The sequence below is a fragment of the Chiloscyllium plagiosum genome, chromosome 18, assembly GCF_004010195.1.
Source record: "Chiloscyllium plagiosum isolate BGI_BamShark_2017 chromosome 18, ASM401019v2, whole genome shotgun sequence".
Taxonomy (NCBI): Eukaryota; Metazoa; Chordata; class Chondrichthyes; order Orectolobiformes; family Hemiscylliidae; genus Chiloscyllium; species Chiloscyllium plagiosum.
In genome coordinates, this window is record NC_057727.1 from 5,610,964 (window position 1) to 5,636,057 (window position 25,094).

Genomic DNA, 25,094 nt, shown 5'->3' on the forward strand with positions numbered 1-25,094 from the left:
AGCGGGAAGTGGAGGAGATGCGGTGGAGGGCATCGTCGACCACGTCGGGGGAGAAATTGCGGTCCTTGAAGAAGGAGGCCATCTGGGTTGTACGTTTTTGGAACTGGTCTTCCAGCAGGCTAAGATAAAAGGTAGGGAGGAGGGACTTGGGGGAGGGGCGTCGGAAATGCGATAGGTGGAAAGAGGTCAAGCAACACATTTTCAGCTCTGATCTCCAGCATCTGCAGACCTCACTTTCTCCTAAGTGGAGTTTCTCCCTGTGTCTACGTGGGTTTCCTCTGGGTGCTCCAGGTTCCTCCCCCAGTCCAAAGATATGCAGATCAGGGTGGATTGGCCATGGGAAATGCAGGGATGAAGTAGGGGGGTGGGTTTGGTATGGACTGAATGGCCAGCTTCCACATTGTAGGGATTCAATGACATCCTAAATTAATCTAGTCTCATTTTGCCCATATCCCTCTGAACCCATCCAGATGCTTTTTAAATTTCATAATTGTACCAGCCTCCACCACCTCCTCTGGCAGCACATTCTATATATGCACCATCCTCTTTGTGAAAATGTTACCTCCCCAGTTCCTTTGTAATCTTTCCCCTCTCACCTTAAACCCATGCTTTCTAGTTTTGGACTCCCCCACCCTGGGAAAAAGACCTTGGCGATTCACCCTATCCACGAGCATGTCAATTGATATCAGGAATCAGTGTGATTTCAGAGACGAGAGGACCCCTCAGATTATGGCACAGTGGCCTTGTGCTGAGGTCACATTGCTTCTCTTCAATGAACAGTACCTCCACAGAGCTGAGGGTCTTGGTCAAATGTCTCATCTGACAGTCCGACTATGCTGCAGTATTGCCCTGAGATTTGTGCTCGGATCGCTGGAGGGACTGAGGGAGTGCTGCCCACATTTAGCCACAATCTCGAGGGTGAGCTGAAAGAATCGTGACACCCTGAAACTTGCCTTGGAATAATGGAGATGTGACACCGAGGCATTTCCATGACCATTGATGGGGCAATACGCCGGAAAGGAGCAGAGGACCAAGGGAAGCAACAAACCATTTGGATTTTCTGTTCAAACAGACAATGACCTTTCTCACGGTTTCGATCGAGTCATATGGTGTGGAAACAAACCCTTCTGTCCAGCTAATCCACACCAAAGAACATTACAGCATGGGAACAGGCCCTTCGGCCCTCAAAGCCTGCGCTGCCACATTTTACCCTTCCATACTAAAACTGTCTTCACTGACAGGATCCGTATCCCTCTATTCCCTTCCTCTTCATATATTGGTCCAGGTGCTTCTTCAATGCTGCTATTGTGTCTGCGCCCACCACCTCCTCTGTCCATATTCCCAAAGTAAACTAGTCCCATCCATCTGCACTCAGCCCATATCCCTCCAAACCCTCCTATTCATAAACTTATCCAAATGTCTTTCAAACGTTGTAACTGGACCTGCATCCACCACTTTGTGTAAAATGTTTCCTCTCGTGTTCTTTTTTAAATCTTTCTCCTCTCACCTTTAAAACTCCCTCACACTAGGGATAAGATCCTTGTCATTCACCTTATCTATACCGCTCACAACTTTATACACCTCCTATGCTCCAGTGAAAAAGTCCCAGCCTATCCAGTCCCCCCTATCCTGTCCCAACCTATCCGATCCCAGCCTATCCTGTTCCAACCTATCCAATCCCAGTCTATCCTGTCCCAGCCTATCCAAGCCCAGCCTATCCTGTCCCACCCTGTCTTGTCCTAGCCTATCCAGTGCCAGCCTATACAATCCCAGTTTATCCAGTCCCAGCCTATATTTTGTAACTCAAATCCTCCATTCATGGCACCATCTTGGTAAATCTTTTCTGAACCCTCTCCAGTTTAAAAATGTCCTTCCTATAACTGGACAACCTGTCTGGACACAGTACCCCAGAAGAGACCTCAGCAATGTCCTGTACAACCTCAACATGACAACCCAACTCCTATACTCAAAGATCTAAGCAATGAAGGCAAGCGGGCTAAACACCTTTTTAACCACCCTGTCTACATGTGATGCAAATTCTAAAGAATTATGTACCCGAACCACTACATATGTCTGTTCTGCAACACTTGCCAAGGCACTGCAATTAATTATATAAGTCCTGTTTAAGGTAGCATGGGGAAGACAGAATGGTGAACGAAAACAACATGACAGCATCCTGATGCCAGCCAAGGAAGCATCTGCCACGATTTAGGCTTCTTCCTAATAAAGTGCCCACCTTTCTCTGTATTGTCAAAAGGTTACATTTCGTACTGACTGCTGCTGAAACTGTACTCCCTTAATGCATCTCCAAGAGCTTTGAAGGCTCCTGTCAACTTGCCTTTCATTTGATTGATGTCATTGCTTCTGTTAATGTGAATTTATCCTGCAAAATCCAACAACATTTGGTGGACGAGCTGTGAGGTATCCTGGGGAACCTCCTGTCTGTCTGTTCCTCCCTGCGCTCTCGCTCCCTGAAATGCCGTTTCTGTGTCAACGTGTAGGACTCTTTCTTCCCTCTCTCCCTCTGAAGTTCTCCTCTAACACGTCGATAAATAATAGATATGAAAAAGACAAAGCCTCCCTCCCGACTCCGATATCCCGAGCAACTTACAGCTATAGGGAGGTGATGGCTTATTGACATTATTGCTGGATTTCGACTTAGAGACCCAGGTGCTGTCGGGGCACACGGGTTCAAATCCTGCCGTGGCAGATGGTGGAATTTAAATTCAATAAAAATTAGGAATTTAATGATAACTGCAAATTGATTGTTGGGAAAAATCCATCCAGTTCACTCATGCCCTTCAGGGAAGGAAACTGCCATCCTTACCTGGTCTGGCCTACGTGTGACTCCAGACCCACAGCAATGTGGGCGACTCTTAACTGTCCTCTGGGCAATTAGGGTTGGGCAATAAATACTGGCCTATCCAGCAACATCTTCATCGCGTAAATGAATTACAAACAAAGCCCTTAATTCCAGATTTTTATTGAATCCAAATTCCACCATCAGCCATGGTGGGATTTAAACTGGGGTCCCCTGATCATTACTTGGGTCTCTAAATTAATAGTCTTAGTAATAATAGCACTAGGCCATCACCTCCCCACAATGGCTGGGGTTGCAGGATTAATCAGATGGCCAAGGGGACCCTTCAGCTGTGTTCAAGCAGTGATGGGACATTGTGAAGATGGAGTGGGAAGAGAGGATGAGAGATTGGGAATGGGGAGGCCTGGAGAGGATGTTTGCACAGTGACAGGAGTGAGCAATTCTGCCCCTTGGTTCTGTGTATGTGTTTCTCTTTACATCACAAAGTGGGGTGGGATGTGGTCTGTCTGGAGCATGAAGACCGACGTGGGCTGAATGGCCTGTTTCTCTGCTGTACATCGAAGATGATTCAAGCTGCAGCTCACTGGGCTGTATGGCCTCTTTTGAGACAGGACGATTCAGTGATTCTGGGGAATGGGCAGCCTGGACGATTTGGAGACAGTGGGGACTGCAATTGCTGGAAGGCAGAGACTGGGGAGGGGGCGGGAGCCCACAAGTCAATACAGGGAGTGGGGGTGGGGTTGGGGGAAGGGTAGGTGGGATGGTGATAGGTGGACACAGGGAAGAAGTTATTGTGATTGGTCAGTGGGAAAGGTGGAGTGGATAGGTGAGTTGGAAGATGGACTAGGCAAAAGTGGGTACTGCAGCTGCTGGCGATTAGAGTCAAGATCAGAGTTATACTGGAAATGCACGGCAGGTCAGGCAGCATCCGAAGAGCAGGAAAATTGACGTTTCGGGCAAAAGCCCTTCGTCAGGAGTCAGGAAGATGGACTGGTTGGGTCAGGTCAGGGAGGCGAGGACGAGGGGGACGGTTGACCCTGGGATAAGGGTTGGGGTTGGAGGGATTTTGAAGCTGGTGAAGTCAATATTGAGACCATTGTAAGCTCCCCAGGAGAAATATCAAGTGTTGTTCCTCCAGTTCACATTCAGCCTCACTCTGACACTGAAGGTCAAGGATGGATTTGTTGTGCCTGGTTTTCAGAAGTGACTTGTATTTGCTGATCCTTCCTCTCTCCTTCCTTCTCTTCCAGCTGCCTCGCGTGTGTGAATGGCTCCTTCCCTTGCCACTGGTGCAAATACCGACACGTTTGCACCCAGAATGCAGCAGACTGCTCGTTCCAGGAGGGTCGAGTCAGCATGTCGGAGGTAAGCGCTTGCGGTGGGATTCTGACGTGGATTGCTGTCGATGTGAAGCTGAGGTTCCCTGCACTGCAGAACTCACCCCACCCCCCTCACCAACATCAGCACCTCCACAGAAAGGTGACGCTTGAAGGGTGGCAACTGGGTTGGGTCTGGTGTAGATAGAGGCAAGGCGGTGGAGAGAGATGATGACACAGACATTGATGATGAGCTGTCTTAGGACTCTCTTTAACCTAAACCCTTCTATTTTCCTTACTTATTCTTAAAGCTATTCAAAATGGCATCGGATCATGTTGACAGTGGAAAAGTGTTTTGCTATATTTTACCGTTTTTCTCACTGTAAAATGCAGGTGACGATAAAATCATTCATTCACTCATTCAGACAGCGATTCTCCTAATATGGTCTAATTATGAACGGCTTTTCCATTAATGAGCACGTCATAAACCAATCTCCAAGTCAGACACCAGCAGACCAAAGCGATTTAATTCAGTGCTCAGCGCATTAGTCTCCACACTCCCTCCGCCCAGGTGGTCAAAGTTCCTTCTGTTCGAAGTCAGCTCTTGAAGATAATCTTGGGACCATGAGGAGAAGTAATCATCAGGGTCGGAGCAACGTTCCAGCTGGTAATCAGCTCCATCTCCTTGGAAGGCACATGACAGGAATTCCTGGGGCCTTTAGAAGAGAGAGATGTTTCTTAGGAGATACCTGCCTGGGGCCTCCAGGTTGCCATCCTCCTCGACCATTGTGGGTGGAAGGTTTCAGTTCTTGTTTGGCTGCAGTCGAGCAACAGCAGGGGTCGCTCATCGGTGAGGTGAGGGTAATGTTCGGGGTGGTTCCCTGCTCCTGCCCTGGGTTGTCTGGTTTACGGTGAATGTGCGTGTCGGATGCAAAAACAGAAATTGCTGGAAAAGCTCAGCGGGTCTGGCAGCATCTGTGGAGAGAAATCAGTGTTAATGTTTTCGAGTCAAGCGACTCTTCCTCAGAACATTGGATGTTGCCTTTCCCTCTTCTATCAGCCCTTTTGGTACCCCTCTCCTACGCTGGGTCTGACTCAAACAGCAGTGTTTGAGTTCTCTTTTGCCATTACCTCTCTCTGGGGCGGGTCCAAGGGGTGTTGTAACCTTAAGTTGAAGGGGGTGATGTCAGAAAGCACATCTCCACACCAAGGGGAGTGGAAGTCTGCAACAGTGCCCCTCCACAAACGTGAAGAGGCCACTGGGAACGTCAGAACTGAACACGATAGAGCATTATTGGGAAACAATACAGACGGCTGTTGAATCAGGATAAGTTGATGGATTTGTGTGTACTTTAAGGAATGGAACAGGCTCATGGGACTGAATGCAATGCTGCAACTAACTCCTCCTTGTTCAGGACCTATTACAAACCTGACCACTTGGCACCAAACGTGCAAACTCTCCAATGGGAATAAGGGCCCAGCAAGGGTAAATATTGAGGTGTATTTGCTCATAACTTTCACAATGGTCATAAGTGCCTGACAAGAGCTCATTCTTGCCTGAATATAGTCCAGAGGTGGCTAGATATAGCACTTGGGGTGAATGGATTCAAGAGTTATGGGGAGAAAGCAGGATTGGGCTATTGAGTTGGACAATCAGCTATGATTGCAATGAATGGCAGAGCAGGCTCGAAGGGCCGAATGGCCTCCGCCTGCCCCTATCTTGTATGTTTCTATGGTCTCTCTGCCAGGAGCAGGGGAATGTCTGCATGGCTTTGAGTTTTGTTCTGTATTGCTGAATGCGATGTGGTGTCTTTAGTTGTGTGGTCTGATCCTCATCACAATTTGGTTGAGGAGAAATTTAAGTGCAGTCATTTATTTTACATTAATACGAGCTACTGCTGTACATGGTCCTCATTGATCCACCAAGCTCTGACCTAGAATTACATTAGGTTACTAGGAATTGATCTTATTCAAAATTTCATGTAGATGTGCTCCAAGAGAGCCTCACATTCTAGTGTGTATTCCCATTTGTTCGAACTCCACCCACAATGTGGAATTTATACCCAGTGATGTGCTGCTCCCTGACGTCATTGCAAGGTTGCTCCAGGGTCCTAATGTCCTTACACAGTCAGGCGTTCCCTTACCTCTGCTCATTCCTTCCCTCCCTCTCACAAGCCCAACCTGCTTTCATGGGGAAAGTAGTCTCTGTTTGTGGAGGTGTAATATCTGCACCTTACTACAGACTGGGAAGTTAAAACTCGGCCCTTGTCGTTAATACATAGCCAAGGTATTTCCTGACAGGAATGAATCTAACCTTTGAAGGATTCACTTGGATCCATCCCAGTAACGATAGCAGAGTCTGGGAGGAGGTGGAGCTTCAGAATGTTAAGAGTTGCCTGGAATTGTCACTTAATCACTTGGACTTGACAAATCCTAGGCCTGTGAGATAGTGAGGACTGTAGGGGGACTGGAGAGTCAGAGTCGATGAAGTGTGATGCTGCAAAAAGCACGGTAGGTCAGGCAGCATCCGAGGAGAGTATTGTTTTGGGCAATGAAGGATCCTTATGTCTGGAACATCACTGGGATGTAAAGAACGCTGCTTTTTTAAACATATTCCTTGAACGTTTTCATCCATTGTAAAACGATTGAAAATGGGAAAGGGGGAGAATGTTAATTGGGAGTGATAGTTTGTGATGGACGAGTGAGGAATGCGTTCCAAGTTGGCATTGCCCGAGGGTGAGGAGGGACTATATTTCAACCCCAAATGCCTTGGCATTATGAAAGTGATGGTAATGAGGTCAGCCAGGTGGATCTCATAGAATACGAGTTCTCTGACTGGGGCTGTTAACTTGGCCTAATCAGGGAGCCTGGCTGACAGATAAGAGCAGGAGTGTCTGAGGTTCTGCTCACTCCGCGAGCTGGTTCTGAGGGGGCTGGGTCAGTGTCAATGACTCTCCACATGTAAATAAAGGGGGACTTGGTAATGGTGAACGAACCTTTGTGCAGGTATTTCTGATCTGTAAAGAATCAAGGTGTATGCATGAGGTTCCACCCCTCCTGCTTGTTTTTATTTGGCTGTGGCTAATTGCCTGTGAAATCCTTCTCTAGTCAGAGCTTTGAAGCATTTTCAGACTCACAGACCAAGGTGATATCACTTTTCGGCGCACTGCTGCATGTCTAGGGGAGGCGAGGAGGGTCAAATGTTAGCTAGATATGGGTGAGGGTGCCCCTCTTTAGTAAGTACCAGTGCTAATGGCCAATTGTAAATTAATTTGTAATTGTTCTACTACTGCCTTCTACACTGTGGGCTTTGAGATTCCTCTGTTAATCGGAAATACTTTCCTTTTCTCTCATTGCTTCCTCAGCGAAATCATTTCTCCAACAATTAGACGCTGTTAACCTTGCAACTTAATCCCATTATCTGTGCCTGCATTTGGCAGGCGACTGGAACCTTGCCTCAGGAAAAAGAGGAAATAAAATTCGAACAAAGGGACACGCGATGTGTTAACGTTTATAGTTCCCATCAAACTGCAGAATGGGCACTTGGCTTTCACATGTTTGAAATGGGGCCCGTTGTGCTTCAGAAGCTTAATTGCTGGCATTTAAACCGAAGCAAGGAAGCTGGTTGTGTTTGTGCCAGGGATTGGAATGTTTGCCAAGAATGAGCACCCACTGTCACCTGAGGTCAGGTATACGGTTGCCAAATCTTCAGATACTGAAGATTAATTTCCAGCGAGAAGTCTACTTGTAAAAAAAAAACTCCAGGAGGTAACGAAATCATCAGATGGTTAAAACAATCATGATAAAAATTTTGTTTGAACATATTTGACTCAGTGGTTAGCACTGCTGCCTCACAGCGTCAGGGACCCGAGTTCTATTCCTGCCTCGGGTGACTGTGTGGAGTTTGCACACTGTCCCCGTGTCTGCGTGGGTTTCCTCCGGGTGCTCCGGTTTCCTCCCACAGTCCAAAGATGTGCAGGTCAGGTGAATTGGCCATGCTAAATTGCCCATAGTGTTAGGTGTATTAGTCAGAGGGAAATGGGTCTGGGTGGGTTACTCTTTGAAGGATCGGTGTAGACACGTTGGGCTGAAGGGCCTATTTCCACACTGTAGGGAATCTAACCTAATCTATTTCTTGGTTGAATTTTCTGATGAGACAGTGCCTTGGCAGTAATGTCACCAGACTAGTAACCTGAAGGACCAACCTAGGGATATGGGTTTAAGTCTAACCACGGCAGCTGGTTCGATTCAGTGAATCAATCTGAAATTGCTTCAGTCCAGAAGAAGGGTAACTGGACCCGAAACATTAACTCTGATTTCTCTCCACAGAAGCTGAGATTTTGCAGCAATTTCTGCTTTTATTTCTGGAATTGCTGGTCTTGGCGATGGTGAATTGTTGTAAAAGGTTCAGTAACATCCTTCAGGAAATCTGCCACCCTTACCCAGCCTGGCCCACCTACAACAATATGGTTGACTCTTGACTCCCCGCTAAAATGGCCCTGCAGCTCATTGGGTTTGTCAAATTGCTGCAGAAATGAACTCGTTGATGTAGAGACACAACATGGAATACAGCCCTCCAGAAGCTGGCTCCTCAAGCACAATTAGGGAAGGCCCATAGTTAGCCAGTGATGGTCACATCCCAAGAATAAATAAGACCAAAAGTTGGCAAGTCTCGTCCTCTCTATAATGGTTAGGTCGGGCTGGAGACGCAAAGCTCAAAAGACCATTTCCTGTACAGCGTGAGGCATGGCCTCTCAGTTAAAACTATCCAGAAACATCCTTCAAGGAGTGTCTACTGAAGAGGGGTTGAGTAGGTTGGGACTCATTGGAGTTTAAAAGAATGAGAGGCGACCACATTGAAACATAAAAGATTCTCAGCGGACTTGACAGGATAGATATGGAGAGGTTGATCCCGGCTTGTGGGAGAGTCTAGGACCAGAGGGAATCATCTCAGAATAAGGTGTCATCCATTTAAAACAGAGTCATACAGCACAGAAACAGTATCTTTGGTATAATTTGTCCACGCCAACCAGACATCCCAATTTGACCTGGTCCCATTAGCCAGCATGTTACCCATCTCCCTCTAAACCCTTCCTTTTCATATACCCTTCCAGATGCCTTTTAGTCGTTGTAACTGTACCCAATCTACCACTTCTTCTGGCAGCTCGTTCTATAAATGCACCACCTCCTGTGAGAAAAGGTTGCCCCTTAGGTCCCTTTTAAATCTCCCTCTCTCGCCTTTAACCTGTGCCCTCTAATTTTGGACTCCCCTAGCAAGGGGAAGATACCTTGTCTATTTATCCTATCCATGCCCCTCATGATTTTAAAAACCTCTATAAGGTCACCCCTCAGCCTCCCACACTCCAGGGAAAACAGCCCCAGCCTGTTCAGCCTCTCACTATAGCTCATACCATCCAGTCCTGGCAACATCCTTGTAAATCTTTTCTGTGCACTTTCAAGTTTAACAACATCTTTCCTATAGGAAGGTGACCAGAATTGAATGCAGTATTCGAAGAGTGGCTAACCAATGTCCTGTACAGCCGTAACATGACCTCCCAACTCCTGTCCTCAATGTTCTGACCAATGAAAGCAAATGTTCCAAATGCCTTCTTTACCATCCTGTCTACTTGTGACTCCACTCTCAAGGAACTATCCAGCGGCACCTCTAGGTCTCTGTGTGCAGTGCATGTGCCTGGGTTGTGTCCTCTGGGTGTTTCTCTGTGTGTGTTTGCAGTGGGGATGTGTGCGGTGTGGGTGTGTGCACGGTGGGTGTTTCTCTGTGTGTGGGTGTCTGGAGGTGTGTGTTCTGAGTGTTCTGTGTGTGTTTGCAGTGGATATGTGTGCAGGTGTTTGCGTGTGTGCGTGGTGGGTGTGTCTGTGTGTGAGCTCTGGGTGTGTGTGGTGCATGTTTCTCTGTGTGTGGTGCATGTTTCTCTGTGTGTGGGTGTGTGTGGGTGTGTATGTGTGTGTGTGTGAGTGTGTGTGTGTGCCTGTGTGTGGGTGGGTGTGTGCGTCTGTGAGGATGTGTGTCTGGGTGTGTGCCTATGTGTTTTTCTGTGTGCACTGGGTGATTCTGTGTGTGTTTGCAGTGGGTGTGTGGGTGTGTCTGTATCTGTGTGTGTCTGGGTGTGTGCACTGGGTGATTCTGTGTGTGTTTGCAATGGGTGTCTCTGTGTGCGCGGTGGATATGTGCGTGCCTGGGTGTGTGCTCGGTGCGTGTTTCTCTGCGTGCGGGTGTGTAAATCAGGGAGTCAGCTTTGACAAATGGACCTGCTGCAGACACTGGGCAATGAAATAAGAAGGCTGCACTCAGAGCCAGCTGGTTTGCAGGTTTTTATTGTGGCCTTGCAGAGGCCCCAGGCATGGCAATTTTCTTGGATTGGTTCGATAACCTGCCTTGGGTGGGAGCGCTATTGTTGTAATGTCAGCCTGACGCGCACACACACACACTGCCCCTGGGCTTTTTGCCGGTTTCCAGTGATGGGAGTGGAGCACCTAGGCAGACCTGCTTCATCAGTGTCACCACCAGCGCTGCTGGTGTCATCATTTCCAAACTGACCAATCAGGTTCCGACAAGGCAGAACCCCTGCAATTCTGATTGGTTGACCAGCCTTGTTAGATTTTTTTTTATTAGGTCCCCTACAATATGGAAACAGGCCATTCGGCCCAACAAGTCCACACCGACCCTCCGAAGAGCAACCACCCAGACCTGCTCCCCTCCACTATATTTACCCCTAACACTATGGGCAATTTAGCACGGCCAATTCACCTGACCTGCACATCTTTGGATGGTGGTAGGAAACCGGAGCACCCAGTGGAAACCCGCACATTCACGGGGACAATGTGCAAACTCCACACAGACAGTCGCCTGAGGGTGGAATCAAACCTGGGTCCCTGGCACCATGAGGCAACAGTGCTAACCACTGAGCCATCGTGCTGCCCACAAAGCCTACTGCACCTGGTATTCCCAGGTGGTCTCCCATCCAAGTACTAACCAGATCTGAGTCTGCTTAGCTTCTGAGGTCAGACAAGATTGGGCGTTTTCAAACTAGTATGGCCGTTGGTTTCAGATGAGTATGGCCTGAATGCTCATCATTCATTACCTGCCTCCCCCACCTCTCCCAGCCTGTGATTCACATAACAGCAAGGAAGTGTCCTCCGTTCTCTTTCAATCTTCCTTCGGTCTTCTACATGCAGAGAGTAGTGGATGTTTGGTGTTGTCTTCCTCAGTTGATGATAATTCAAAGATTACATTTAAATCTGAGATAGGTAAATTGTTATTTAAGCAAAGGTGTTGAGGGATATGGACTCAAGGCCAGCATATGGAGTTAGGTCACAGTTCAACCTTTGAATGGTGGAATAGGTTCAAGGGACTGAATGGGCACTGTTGCACCTATGTTCCCCTTCCTGAGTTATTTCCTAGTCTCCCAGAGAACACCCTCAAAGAACCTACATTGATTTGACCCCTTTCACATCCTGACGTTGACTCAACTGTTTTATTGCCATTGGCATACCAACCTTTCTGGACTACAGTCACAGTGTAGGGAATACAGCAGACAACTTGAGCAGAGCAATATCCCTCAAGAAGCAATAATGGTCGGCTTAGCTGTTCTCAGTCATATTGATTGATTGATCTATATTCATCAGGATATATTATCCGAGGCACCGTCTCTAAGCAAACATAAACTGGCATCGGAGAAAGTGAGGACTGCAGCTGCTGGAGATTAGAGTCGAGAGTGTGGTGCTGAAAAAGCACAGCATCCGAGGAACAGGAGAATCAACGCTTTGAGCATAAGCCGTTCGTTAGGAATGAGGGGGTGGCCCAAGGGGGCTGAGAGATAAATGGGAGGGGGTAGGACTGTGGAGTTGGAAGGTTGGATCTGGGATAAGGTGGAGGAGGGAAGTGAAGAAATTGGTGAAATCCACATTGATCCCATGGACAATCCAGAGAAAGTTCATGTGGCTGATGCCAGGGATGGAGGGACTGACTGATATAGGGGGGATTGAGAAGTTTGGGTCTGTACTTGTTGGAATATAGAGGGATGAAAGGTGATTGAGACGTATAGGATTCATTGCATGCTTGACAGAGTTGATGTGGGAGGAGAAAGTGAGGGCTGCAGATGCTGGAGATCAGAGCTGAAAATGTGTTGCTAGAAAAGCGCAGCAGGTCAGGCAGCATCCAAGGAGTCGATGTGGGAATATGTTTCTCTCCTATGTGAGAAACCAGGACCAGAGGACAGAATCTCAGAATAAGGGGTGGTCCAATTAAGACAGAGATGAGGAATTTCCCCAATGAATTTGTGGAATTCTGTACTTCAGAGGGCTGTTGAAGCTGGGTCATTAAATATATTCAAGGCTGAGACCTGAGATATTTAATCTCTATGGGAATCAAGGGTTGTAGGGACAGGCAGGAAAGTGGAGTTGAAGATAATTAGACCACCCAGGATCTCACTGAATGGCAGAGAGAACTCGGTGGGCAAAATAACCTACATCTGCTCCTACATCGTATGGTCTTTTTTATTTGTTCACGAGATGTGGGCAGCGCTGGCTCGCCTAGCCTAGTTACCCAGGGGGCAATTGAAGGTCAACCACATTGCTGTTGGTCTGGACCATGTAGGCCAGATCAGGTAAGGATGGCAGTTTCCTTCCCTGAGGGCAGTAGTGAGCCAGGGGATGGGATTTTCCCGACAGTCGACAATGGTTTCTCGGTCATTATTAGACTCTTAATTCCAGATTTTTATTGATTTCAAAGTCTATCATCTGCCGTAGTTTTGAGCGCCAGTGTTCACTATCCCATGTTAACCTCCTCTGCTGTAAGGAGAGGAATCTCACCTCAGAACAACGAACAAAGAACAAAGAAAATTTACAGCCAGGATCAGGCCCTTCGGCCCTCCAATCGTGAGCTGATCCAAATGTACTGTCTAAACCTGTCGGTTAATTCCTAAGCATCTGTATCCCTCTACTCCCAACCTACAGATGCATCTTAAATGAATCTACCGTGCCTGCCTCTACCACCTCTGCTGGCGACGCATTCCAGATGCCCACCAGACTCCGTGTGTATCTCCCTTAAACTTTCCACCTTTCACCTTGAAAGCGTGACCTCTCGTTATGGAATCCTTCACCCTGGGAAAAAGCTCATCTCTTTCCACCCTGTCTATACCCTTCATGATCTTGTAAACCTCAAAAAGCTTTGCATCCCTGGTGCCATTATGTTGAATCCCACTCCCCTTTTCACTACGTTTTGAAATTCTTCCTTACGCATGGTGCCAGTATTGGTCAAAATATTCCAGTTGAGGACGCTACTCCCTGTTGAATAGTAACTGTCCTGCTTTGTAACCAGAGTCAGAAATGATGCAGCAAGGCAGAAGAAGAAAAGGAGCAGTAAAAGCTGCTCAAATACGGCATATTTAAATGTTTTTTAAAAGAAGGGAAATGTGCTCACGTGACATAATTTTATTTACCAAATGCCTGCGCATTTGGCTTTCAAAAGAAAGTAAATATTGAAATAGATCAGACGATCAACTGGACTGGTGTAGAATTAACTAGTTTTATTTATCAGAAATTACCCAGTAAGATCTCCAACCAACAAGGATATACTAGTGCAGCCAGACACAATATCTCCTTGAAATACCAAATCCCACCTTCTAAAACAATGAGCCAGTTCAGCAAATATTTTCAGACAACCTTGCTCACTTGCGTACAAGGCTAGAGATTTCTCTCCTTCTAATCCTCGCAGTTATTTGTTTTTCTTCTGATAATTGTCCTCAGCTGCAACGTAGATCCTATCCCCATTCCCTGCTGCTTCTCCCAGGATGGTTCGGGAACAAGCGCATGCATCCGGAGACAAAAAAAACCTGCAGATTCACGAACCCAAAGCAGACAAGCAGGAGCCTGGAAGAGCACAGCAAGCCAGGCAGCACTGGGAGATGGAGACCTGAAATATTGACATCCCCACCTCCTGATGTTGCCTGGCTTGCTGTGTTCTTCCCGCCTCCTGTTTGTCTACTTGCAGAAGTACCTTCCTGATCTGTGACAGAGCAGACATTCCGATGTCCTGTAGCGGATTAGATTCCCTACAGTGTGGAAACAGGCCCTTCAGCCCAACAAGCCCACAGTGACCCTCCAAAGAGTAACCCACCTGCCCTCTGACTAATGCACCTGACAACTACGGGCAATTTAGCATGGCCAATTCACCTGACCTGCACATCTTTGGAATGTGGGAAGAAACCGGAGCACCCGGAGGAAACCCACGCAGACACGGGGAGAATGTGCAAACTCCACACAGACAGCCGCCTGAGGCTGGAATCAAACCTGGGATCCTGGCGCTGTGAGCTAGCAGTGCTAACCACTGAGCCACCGTGCTACCCGTAGATATAGCACATAGATATCAGTACAATTGTCAAAGAGTAGATCAGAAACTTCTGAAGACACTGGGCAGGTCTGGCAGCATCTTTGGAGAGAGAAAAACACAATTAATGTTTCACGTCCAGTGCCCCTTCTTCTGTTTCTCTCTCCACAGCTGCTGCCAGACCTACTGAGTTTCTCCAGCGATTTCTGTGTCTGTTTTTGATTTCCAGCATCCGCAGTTCTTTGGGTTTTTCTCTGTACTGTCAAAGTGCGGGTGGCTTTGGAAATGAATGTTTGGGTGATGGAGAATGGATTGGAATCTGTCAGGTCTGTGCCAAGACCTTTCAAAGCCTTTATGTTGATGGTGGGCGCTGACAGGTCTCTCATTTGTCGCCCATCTAGAAATGAAGTTGTTTCAGAGCCAACCGTGTCATGTGGGTCTGGAGTCTCGTGTAGGGTGCGAATAGGCAAGGATGGCAGATTCTCCTCCATAAAGGACATTAATGAATCCCATTGGAGGAAGGAGTCGCCGCGGTTGGGTCTTCCTTTTTGAGAGTGATCTGGGTGCCATTCCTTTTTGATTTCATGTTTTACATTTCAAATCACACCAGTTGAAGTTGAACCATGGCTCCAGAGCATGAGGCTGGTATTAAAAGCATAGAAGGTAGGAGCAGGGAGAGGCCATTCAGCCCTTTGAGCCTGCTCCGCCATTCATCACGATCATGGCTGATCGTCTGACTCAATAGTCTAATCCTGCTTTCTTCCCGTAACCTTTGATCCCATTGATGAACCTTACGCTGGCTAGACATTGAAAACTTCTGCACGTTATGATCAACAATTTCTCTTTATTCACTTCTGGGGCATGGGCGTCACTGGCTGGGCCCAGCATTTATTACCCATCCCTAGTTGCCCCTTTAGAAGGTGGGGTGAGCTGCTTTCTTGAACTGCTGCTGTCCATGTGCAGTAGGTTGACCCACAATGTCCCTTCGGGTGGGAATTCCAGGATTTTGACCCAGCGACAGTGAAGGAATGGCAAAATACTTCCAAGTTATGATGGTGAGTGGCTTGGAAGGGAACTTGAAGGGGATGGTGTTCCCATATATCTGCTGCCCTGGTTCTTCTAGATGGAAGTGATCCTAGGTTTGGAAGGTGCTGTCTGAGGATCTTTGGTGATTCTCTGCAGTACGTCTTGTAGAATAGTACACACTGCTGCTGCTGAGTGTTGGTGGTGGAGGGAGTGGATGCCAGTCAAACGGGCTGTTTTGTCCTGCACAGACTGATGCCTCAGAAATCTGTGCAGCGGGAAACAAGGTTGCTCTGGATTACAGGCCCAGAGGTATGACCATGAAGGTAAAGTCACCACAGTTCCAGAGGGTCACTGTCTCATTAGAGAGAGAGAGAGAGAGACACGACTGGTGGTGAGTTTAACCTGAGGGTCAACATGCCTCAGCTGAGGGGGTGAGATTGAGATGTTGGGGTCTTCATGGTAACCTCAGGCAGTGTGAGAATTGAACCCATGCTCTTGATGTCAATGCATTGCAAACCAGTCATCCAACCAACTAAGCTAACCAACCCCGTCCACTTCACCAGCATTTGGACCTACCCGTTTGAGAATTCAGTTCTCTGCCTCTAAATCAGGCATCATTCTTTAGGGTGGAATCATAACTAGGTACGACCCTCTCTTTAATCTGCCATAGGCTTCATTCCACTGCAAGACTCCAGAGGTGGGAGTGTTTGGGTGGGTTTTATTTGTTGAGATTCGGGACTGGAAACGTCGATTAGATTTTCACTCTCCCTGTTGTGCTCAGACCGGAGGTGGAGTTTAATGACACCTACATTCAGCGTTATTACTGCAGCAGGTGACAGCTATAGAGGTTTTCCACCTTTATAACAACGATGTGTTGGGCTGAATGGCCTCTTTGTAGAATACCAGTTCAGTGCAGGTAGAGGGCACAGTCCTATTGCTGAACTCTGCCATTACTCAATGGGAAATCAGATCATCTCTCGATTCAGAAAGTTGTGAGTTCAAGACCCACTCTTGAGGCTCTTCTTCCTCAGCCAGCTCAGGAAATTTAGCATGTCCATAAGGATCCTCACCAACTTCTACAGCTGCACCATTGACAGTGTACTGTCTGGGTGCATAACAGCCTGGTACGGCAACTGCTCTGCCCAGGACCATAAGAAGCTACAGAAGGTGGTGTGCACAGCCCAGACCATCACTGAAGCCAACCTCCCATCCGTGGACTCCATTTACACAGCCCGCTGCTGTGGAAAGGCTGCGAACATCATCAAAGACTCCTTCCACCCTGTAAGCACCCTGTTCTGTCAGGCAGAAAATACAGAAGCTTGAACACATGCATCGGCAGGTTCAGGAACAGCTACTTCCTGGCTGTTATTAGAATGATGAATTGACTGTCTAGCCTCAAATAGAGTCATAGAGATGTACAGCACGGAAACAGACCCTTTGGTCCAACCCGTCCATGCCAACCAGATATCCCAACCCAATCTAGTCCCACCTGCCAGCACCCGGCCCATATCCCTCCAAACCCTTCCTATTCATATACCCATCCAAATGCCTTTTAAATGTTGCAATTGTACCAGCCTCCACCACATCCTCTGGCAGCTCATTCCATACCCGTACCATCCTCTGCGTGAAAATGTTGCCCCTTAGGTCTCTTATAATGCTGATCTTGCCTAGATTAGATTAGATTAGATTCCCTACAGTGAGGAAACAGGCCCTTTGGCCCAACAAGTCCACACCAACCCTCTGAAGAGTAATGCACCCAGACCCATTTTCCTCTGACTAATGCATCTAACATTCTGGGCAACTTAGCGTGGGCAATTCACTTGACTTGCACATCTTTGGGCTGTGGGAGGGGAGACATGGTGAGTATGCGTAAACTCCACACAGTGAGTTGCCTAAGGTTGGAATTGAACCTGGGTCCCTAGTGCTGTGAGGCAACATTGCTAACCACTGAGCCACCGTAATGGTCCTCTGCCTAAAGTACGCCCTGGGCAATGTAACCTGTGCACCTCTGTCAATGCCTTTTTGCTCTGTACGTCCTTGCTTACTAGGATCTGCCCATACTGCTCATAAACAAAGCTTTTCATTGTACTTCAGTGCACATAACAATAAATAAACCAATCAATCAATCAATAAGTACAAAATAGGGGAGGTGACCGCTAGGTGGTATTATTGCTAAAGTGCTAACCCAGAGACCCAGGTGATGTTCTGTTGACTTGGGTTCAAATCCTGCCATAGCAGATAGTAGAGTTTGGATTCAATTAAAGTACAAATCTGGATTTAAATCTGATGATGACCAAATGCTATTGTTCTTGTTGGAAAAAATGCATCTGGTTCACTAATATCCTTCAGGGTTTTAGTGACTTGGTTTAATATACATGTGACTCTAGACCCACAGCAACGTGGTTGACTCTTAGCTGCCCTCTGGGCAATTCGGGATGGGTAATAATTGTTGGCCTGACCAGTGACACTCACATCCCACAAATGGATTAAAAGAAATCCCGTCTGATTGTCCCAGTATAGTACTGAATGGGTGCCACTCTGATGGATTTGTTCAGGTCTTCTGTGTTCAAGAGCAAAGACACCGTGTCAATTCTTTCCCGAAACATCAACGCTCTCTGTTCTGAGTGAGGACCAATGCTTCCTTGACATCTAATCCAAGCAGAACTCTAGATCACAAACCAGGAACTATCCCAGACTGGAATTTCCACGTTGGCAGGAGAAAGAACAATAAGAGCTGGCATGGTGGCACAGTGGTTAGCACTGCTGCCTCGCAGCGCCAGGGACCCGGGTTCAATTCCCGCCTCAGGCGACTGACTGTGTGGCGTTTGCACATTCTCCCCATGTCTGCGTTGGTTTCCTCCGGGTGCTCCGGTTTCCTCCGACAGTCCAAAGATGTGCAGGTCAGGTGAATTGGCCACGCTAAATTGCCCGTAGTGTTAGGTGCAGGGGGAAATGTAGGGGAATGGGTCTGGGTGGGTTGCGCTTCGGGGGGGTCAGTGTGGACTTGTTGGGCCGAAGGGCCTGTTTCCACACTGTGAGTAATCTAATCTGAGAGGAAAAGCTTGCATTTATGTAGCGACTTCAACACATCGCAAAGTGCCTGACAGCCAACTTTGTGAGGTGATGCTGCTGTCGTCTTCTGAATAATGTGCCAGGCAACTTGTGCACAGCCAGCTCCCACAGACAGGGATGACATCCTGACCGAGTGCCCTGTTTCAGGTGTTCGCTTGTAACTAAACTAATTTTTCCATTCAGATACTCGTCTCTCTCTTTTACCCCTGCTCTCTCATTCCTCTTCTGTCTTCCCTCTCACTTGCCCTCTCTTGTCCCTTGTATCCATCTTTTGCACAGTTTATCCTTTTGTTTAGAGATTACTTAGTGTGGAACAGGCCCTTCGGCCCAACAAATCCACACCAACCCTCTAAAGAGCAACTCATTCCCCTACATTTACCCCTTCACCTAACACTATGGGCAATTTAGCATGGCCAATTCACCTGACCTGCACATTTTTGGACTGTGGGAGGAAGCCCATGTAGACACGGGCAGAATGTGCAAACTCCACACAGACAGTTGCCCAAGGCGGGAATTGAACCCGGGTCTCTGGCGCTGTGAGGCAGCAGTGCTACCAACTGTGCAACCGTGCCTGCTTATCTCTTGCTGTTTCTCTGTCTCTGTCTCTGTCTCTGTCTCTGTCTCTGTCTCTGTCTCTCTCTCTGTCTCTCTCTGCCTCCCCCTGCTCTCCCATTGTCCCTGTTCCACCCTCCCACCCCATCCCCCTCAGGATGAGGATAGGTATCTTCCAAAGACCAACTATTAATGAGTGCAGTGCAATTAAATCTGTGCGACCTAACAATTTTAATTTTATTTTCACAATATCCATTAAAATAACAAGCCCTTGGGAAGGAAAGGCTGTAAAGTAAATGATGGTACAAGGTTTGAATGTGTAAAAACTTGGCTGTCGGGTCTGGCCTTGCTTGTGTGGGAAAGCCTAATGCAAGTTTTTAACATTCCAGCCTCCCATCCCTACTGTTCCTATTTACAACAGAAAACAAAACAAACTGCATTTGGCCAGTGTTTTCAAAGTGGGAAACCTGGTGAGGAACCTGAAGTCCATTCCTCATCGAAGTGTCCGTTTGGGATGAGGAGATTTGGATAATCTGACCGTCCTGCCATTTGAAGCTGGCTCCGACTCTTCCAATGGGTTAGAATCAGACTGGGCAGTGTCTTTGCTCATGATCTAAATGAAGGAACTGAGGGCATTCTTGCTGTGTTTGCAGACAATACAAAGATAGGTAGAGGGACAGGTTGCATTGAGGAAGTGGGGAGGCTGCAGGAGGATTTGGACAGGTTAGGAGAGTGGGCAAAGAAGTGGCAGATGGAGTACAACGTGGGAAAGTATGAGGTCATGCACTTTGGTAGGAAGTATAGAGGCATGGACTATTTTCTAAACGGGGAGAAAATTCAGAAGTCTGAAGTGCAAAGAGACTTCAGAGTTCTAGTCCAGGATTCGCTCAAGGTAATCTTGCAGGTTGAGTCAGTAGTTAGGAAGGCAAATGCAATAATGGCATTTATTTTGAGAGGACTCGAATATAAAAGCAGGGATGTACTTCTGAGGCTCTGTAAGGCTCTGTCAGACCACATTTGGAGTACAGAGGAACCTCAATTATCCAGCATTTGATTATCCGAATTTTGGATTATCTGAACAAGATCGCAAGGTCCCGACGCTTGGCTAAACGGTGTTATCTGACTATCCGAACATTTGATTATTTGAATAAAATACTCCCCACCCGTGTCCTTTGGATAATCGGGGTTCTTCTGTATTGTGTGCAGTTTTGGGCCCAATATCTCAGGAAGGATATGGCTCTGGAGCGTGTTCAGAGGAGGTTCATGAGAATGGTTCCAGGAATGAAAAGCTTAACATATGAGGAATGTTTGAGGACTCTGGGACTATAGTGGATAGAGTTTAGAAGGATGACGGGGGGATCTAATTGAAACATACAGAATACTGAATGGTCTGAACAGAGTAGATGTTGGGAAGATGGTTCCATTGGTAAAAGAGACTAGAACCCAAGGGTACAGCCTTAGAGTAAAGGGAAGACCTGTTAGAACAGAGATAATGAGAAACTTCTTCAGCCAGAGAGTGGTGTATCTGGGGAATTCACTGTCACAGAAGGCTGTGGAGGCCAGGTCATTGAGTATATTTAAGACTGAGATAGATAGGTTCTTGAGTATCAAGGGGATCAAAGGTTACGGGGAAAAAGTGGGAGAATGGGTTTGAGAAATGTATCAGCCATGATTGAATGGCGAAGAAGATTTGATGGGCCGAATGGCCTAATTTCTGCTCCTATACCTTGTTCTGTCCCTCAATCCATTCCGTCACGACCACACCTTCTGGAATCTGGGAATGCTTTCTCCATCAGTGCCCGTGGGAGTAGGTGAGGTCTTACAGCAGCTTCACTGCTATAAGCATGTTCTGGTCGTGTCATAAGGAAGCGATCACCTGGAACAAGAGACATCATGTCCAACTATCTGCCTCATGTTTCCAGCAAGGGGCCATGAGGCAGAGGGTCTTCTCTGGATTTTTTTCCTCTCTTTGTTCTCTTGTGAGATGGGGAGGGGGTCACTGACAAGGCCAACATTCATTGCCTGTCCTTAATTGCCCTTGATCTCATTGACTCGAAGGCCAATTTCAGAGGCAGTTAAGAGCCAACCCCATTGTTGTGGGTCTGGAGTCATTGTAGGCCAGACCAGGTAAGGACAGCACTTGCCTTCCCAAAGTGTGGATGGAGATGGTTTTTTTTTTAACAGCAGTCATTGGTAGTTGTTACAGTCACACTCGCTGAGATTAACTTTCCATTGAATATAAATTCCACCATGTGCTGTGGTGGGATTTGAACCCATGTCCCAGAGCATTAGTCTGGGCCCCGTGTAACTGGGCCAGTGCAGTCATAATTTCCTGACAATGCTTTGGTGTGGCCCTTAAATGGCATCTTAAGAAGAATGATACCTGGGCTTCAGGGGTTAAGTTATGAGGAGAGATTGTAAAAATGAGGCCTGTTTTCTCTCTAATTCAGAAGGTTAAGGGATGATATAAGCAAAGCCTTCAAGATATTAACAGGAAAAGACAAGAGTAGATAAAGATTAAACAATTTCCATCAGTTGAGGAATTCTTGACGGAGGGGGTATCATTTGAGAATTAGGGCCAGAGCATTCAGAGGAGATGTTAGGAAACACTTCTACACACAAAGAGGTTTGGAACTCTCTTCCAAATCACATAACACCAGGTTATAGTCCAACAGGTTTATTTGGAAGTACAAGCTTTCAGAGCGCTGTTCCTTCATCAGGTGGAGTAGGATCATAGGACACAGAATTTATAGCAAAAGATCGTGGTGTCATACAACTGATGCAATATATTGAACTAACCTAGATTGCTGTTAAGTCTTTTGTCTTTTAGAATGGGTTGCAGGTTTCAAATCATTAATATGCAAAGCTCAGAACTTCTTTCAAGTCACATTCCCGAGATAACTTAAGGTTTTATAAAAACAAGGTGACATCTCAGCTCAGACAATGCATTAAAGGTGTGAGGTTAGAGTCTGTCTGTATTCCAACCTTGAGTCAGGCTGGTTCTGTTTCCAAAGTCAGAATTCATAAAATGTCACATGGATTGCAAAAAAATTTGACTGCCTACAGATTGTGTGCTTTTTGAACAAAATAGAATGTATCTACAAATATCAACTTTAAATCAGAGAGAGATGATACCTTTGCTTAACAAAATTTAAGGCGTATAGAGCAAAGGCTGGCATATGGAGATCATCCATGATCTCATTAAATGGTGGAACAGTTCTCGAGGGGTTGAATGGCCTCCTCCTGTTCCTTTGTTCAGTTGGCATGGAAACAGGGGACCAACCTTGACTCTGACACACCTTTGATCTCATCAAGGCGAGGGAGTCCTCCGCACTCTCACCACCATCGTACTGGGACAAACTGGGGTTTTCAGTTTCTCCCATTGTCGCTCAGCATGAACAATCTTTTAGATTAGATTACATTACATTACAGTATGGAAACAGGCCCTTCGGCCCAACAAGTCCACACCGACCCGCCGAAGCGCAACCCACCCATACCCCTACATTTACCTCTTACCTAAAACTAGCATGGCCAATTCACCTGACCTGCACATCTTTGGACTGTGGGAGAAAACTGGAGCACCCAGAGGAAACCCACGCAGACACGGGGAGAACATGCAAACTCCACACAGACAGTCGCCTGAGGCGGGAATTGAACCCGGGTCTCTGGCGCTGTGAGACAGCAGTGCTAACCACTGTGCCACTGTGCCACCCACAAAATCTTTTCAAAAATTGCAATCGGGTACATTGCAACACCCTTGAGACCCTTCCCCATGCTGTTGGTGTTAAGCTGTGATTTTTTTTTATTGCAGGGATTGTGCTGTTGAAGTGAATGTGCTGTAGGTGTTGGAGATGCCTGGTGTCTCTCTGTTTAACAATTATTAATTTGTTTCTGACATTCACGGTGTGACCCTGCAGCTAGGGTGTAAAGTGTGAGACTGTTTGACTTGGTCCTCTTTGCTGAATGGGAGGATTTATACCGATTGGGAGCAGCTGAACATTCTGCCCTGTATTTATTATCTGACGGAACTAGAGTCATAGAGATGTACAGCACGGAAACAGACCCTTCAGTCCAACTCATTCATGCCAACCAGATATTCTATATAAATCTAGCCCCATTTGCCAGCACTTGGCCCATATCCCTCTAAACCCTTCCTATTCATACACCCATCTAGATGCATTTTAAATGTTGTAATTGTACCAGCCTCCACCACTTCCTCTGGTAGCTCATTACATACACGTACCACCCTCTGTGTTGCCCCTTAGGTCTCTTTTATATCTTTCCCCTCTCACCCTAAACTTATGCCTTATAGTTCTAGACTTCCCGATCCCAGGGAAAAGACCTTGTCTATTTATCCAATCCATGTCCCTCATAAGTTTGTAAACCTCTATGAGGTCACCCCTCAGCCTCCGACGCTCCAGGGAAAACAGCCCCAGCCTGTTCGGTATCTCCCTACAGCTCAAATCCTCCAACCCTGGTAACATCCTTGTAAATCTTTTCTGAACCCTTTCAAGTTTCACAACATCCTTCCAATAGGAGGGAGACCAGAATTAATTTTAAGTGCATTTTTGGAGCTATTTTAGCCTCCCTCTGATAGATATTACTTTGTAAATCTAATGTACGTCATTCCGAGTATCACCTTGGACAATGATCATAACAGAGGCCTTACTAAAATTTACTCAATTGTACAATGTCTTGGAACCCACCATGCTGTTACTCAGAGGAACAACTTGGAGGAAACTTCTGGGTGAACGGACACAATTATTCAAGAGAGCCCAACGCCAAGAGGAAGCGTGGAAAAGGAACCGGAGAAAGGAATGCCAATGATTTCAAGGCCAAAGGCCAATTCCTGGAAACACCTGCCAAATGTGTAGTTGGAGATGTGGCTCTTGGATTGGGCTCATCAGGACCCACATAAGGACCCACAGAAACCATGACCAATGACATGGAATTTCGCAGGTGGATACTCGTACCCGTTAGTGAGTGATTGGCAAGGACTCGAATGTCAATAATAATGAGAAACAGGAGTGGGATGAATTTTTGCAACATTTTAAACATAGAAATTGAGAAAATAGTAGCAGGAGTAGGCCATTCAGCCCTTTGAGCCTGTTCTGTCATTCAATAAGGTCATGGTTGATCATCTTATTCAGTCCCCTGTTCCCACTTTCTCCCCATACCCTCTATTCCTTTAAGCTTTAAGAACTATATGTTAACTCCTTTTTGAAAACATTCAACGTTTTAGTCTCAACTGCTTTCTGCGGCAAAGAATTTCACAGGATCACCACTGTCTGGGTGTAGACATTTCTCCTCATTTCAGTCTATGGTCTACCTCATATCCTTAGATATTGCTCCTGGTTCTGGATGTATGGTTAAAGATGTTTCGAAATGAATTGTTGCTTAGTGGCTAGATTAACATGCAAAGTAAGTAACCAGTTTAGCTCATAACATGGCTGTTTTATGTTTGCTAGAGGTGACATTCATTCAGACCTGGGACTTGATCCTCTGCTAACAAAGCCTTGCATCTCTTTATAAATTGCCCAGCAGCTTGGGGAGCCTATGGTTCCCCTTTCTTCCTTTGTGGTAATGCCTCTGCCAATCAAAGTTGAATAGCCAACCAATCAGCACCCTTGCCTCTCGCAGTTAATCTTTGTGATCATTTGAAGTTTGGTGTTCTTGCATTTGTCCTGATGAGCAGAAGGTCAGAAGCTCAACAACAGCTCTCTCCACCAATAGAAAGCTGTGAATTGAATGAGACTTCCTTATGAGGACAACATTAGTCAAAGTTTTAAAATCGTCCCGGAAATATGCCATTACCCACCATCAAAATAAGTTCATAAAATCATAAGATAGAAGGGCAGAATTAGGCCATTCAGCCCATTTAATCTGCTCCACCATTCGATATGCTCCTCACCCCCATTTTCCTGCCTTCTCTCCATATCCCTCCAACCCATTATCAATT

General features: G+C 46.7%; 1 protein-coding gene and 1 pseudogene across 2 annotated transcripts in view; one reads left to right on the forward strand and one right to left on the reverse strand.

The window, feature by feature from the left end:
* LOC122558816 (plexin-A1-like) overlaps positions 1-25,094 on the forward strand; it is a 463,903-nt gene that overhangs the window by 254,101 nt on the left and 184,708 nt on the right. For both annotated transcript variants that reach the window (XM_043707608.1, XM_043707607.1), the window contains exon 9: positions 4,072-4,186. In XM_043707608.1, coding sequence (XP_043563543.1) covers positions 4,072-4,186 — 115 coding nt within the window. The remainder of the gene's footprint in view (positions 1-4,071; positions 4,187-25,094) is intronic.
* On the reverse strand, positions 11,084-11,202 carry LOC122559289 (annotated as a pseudogene).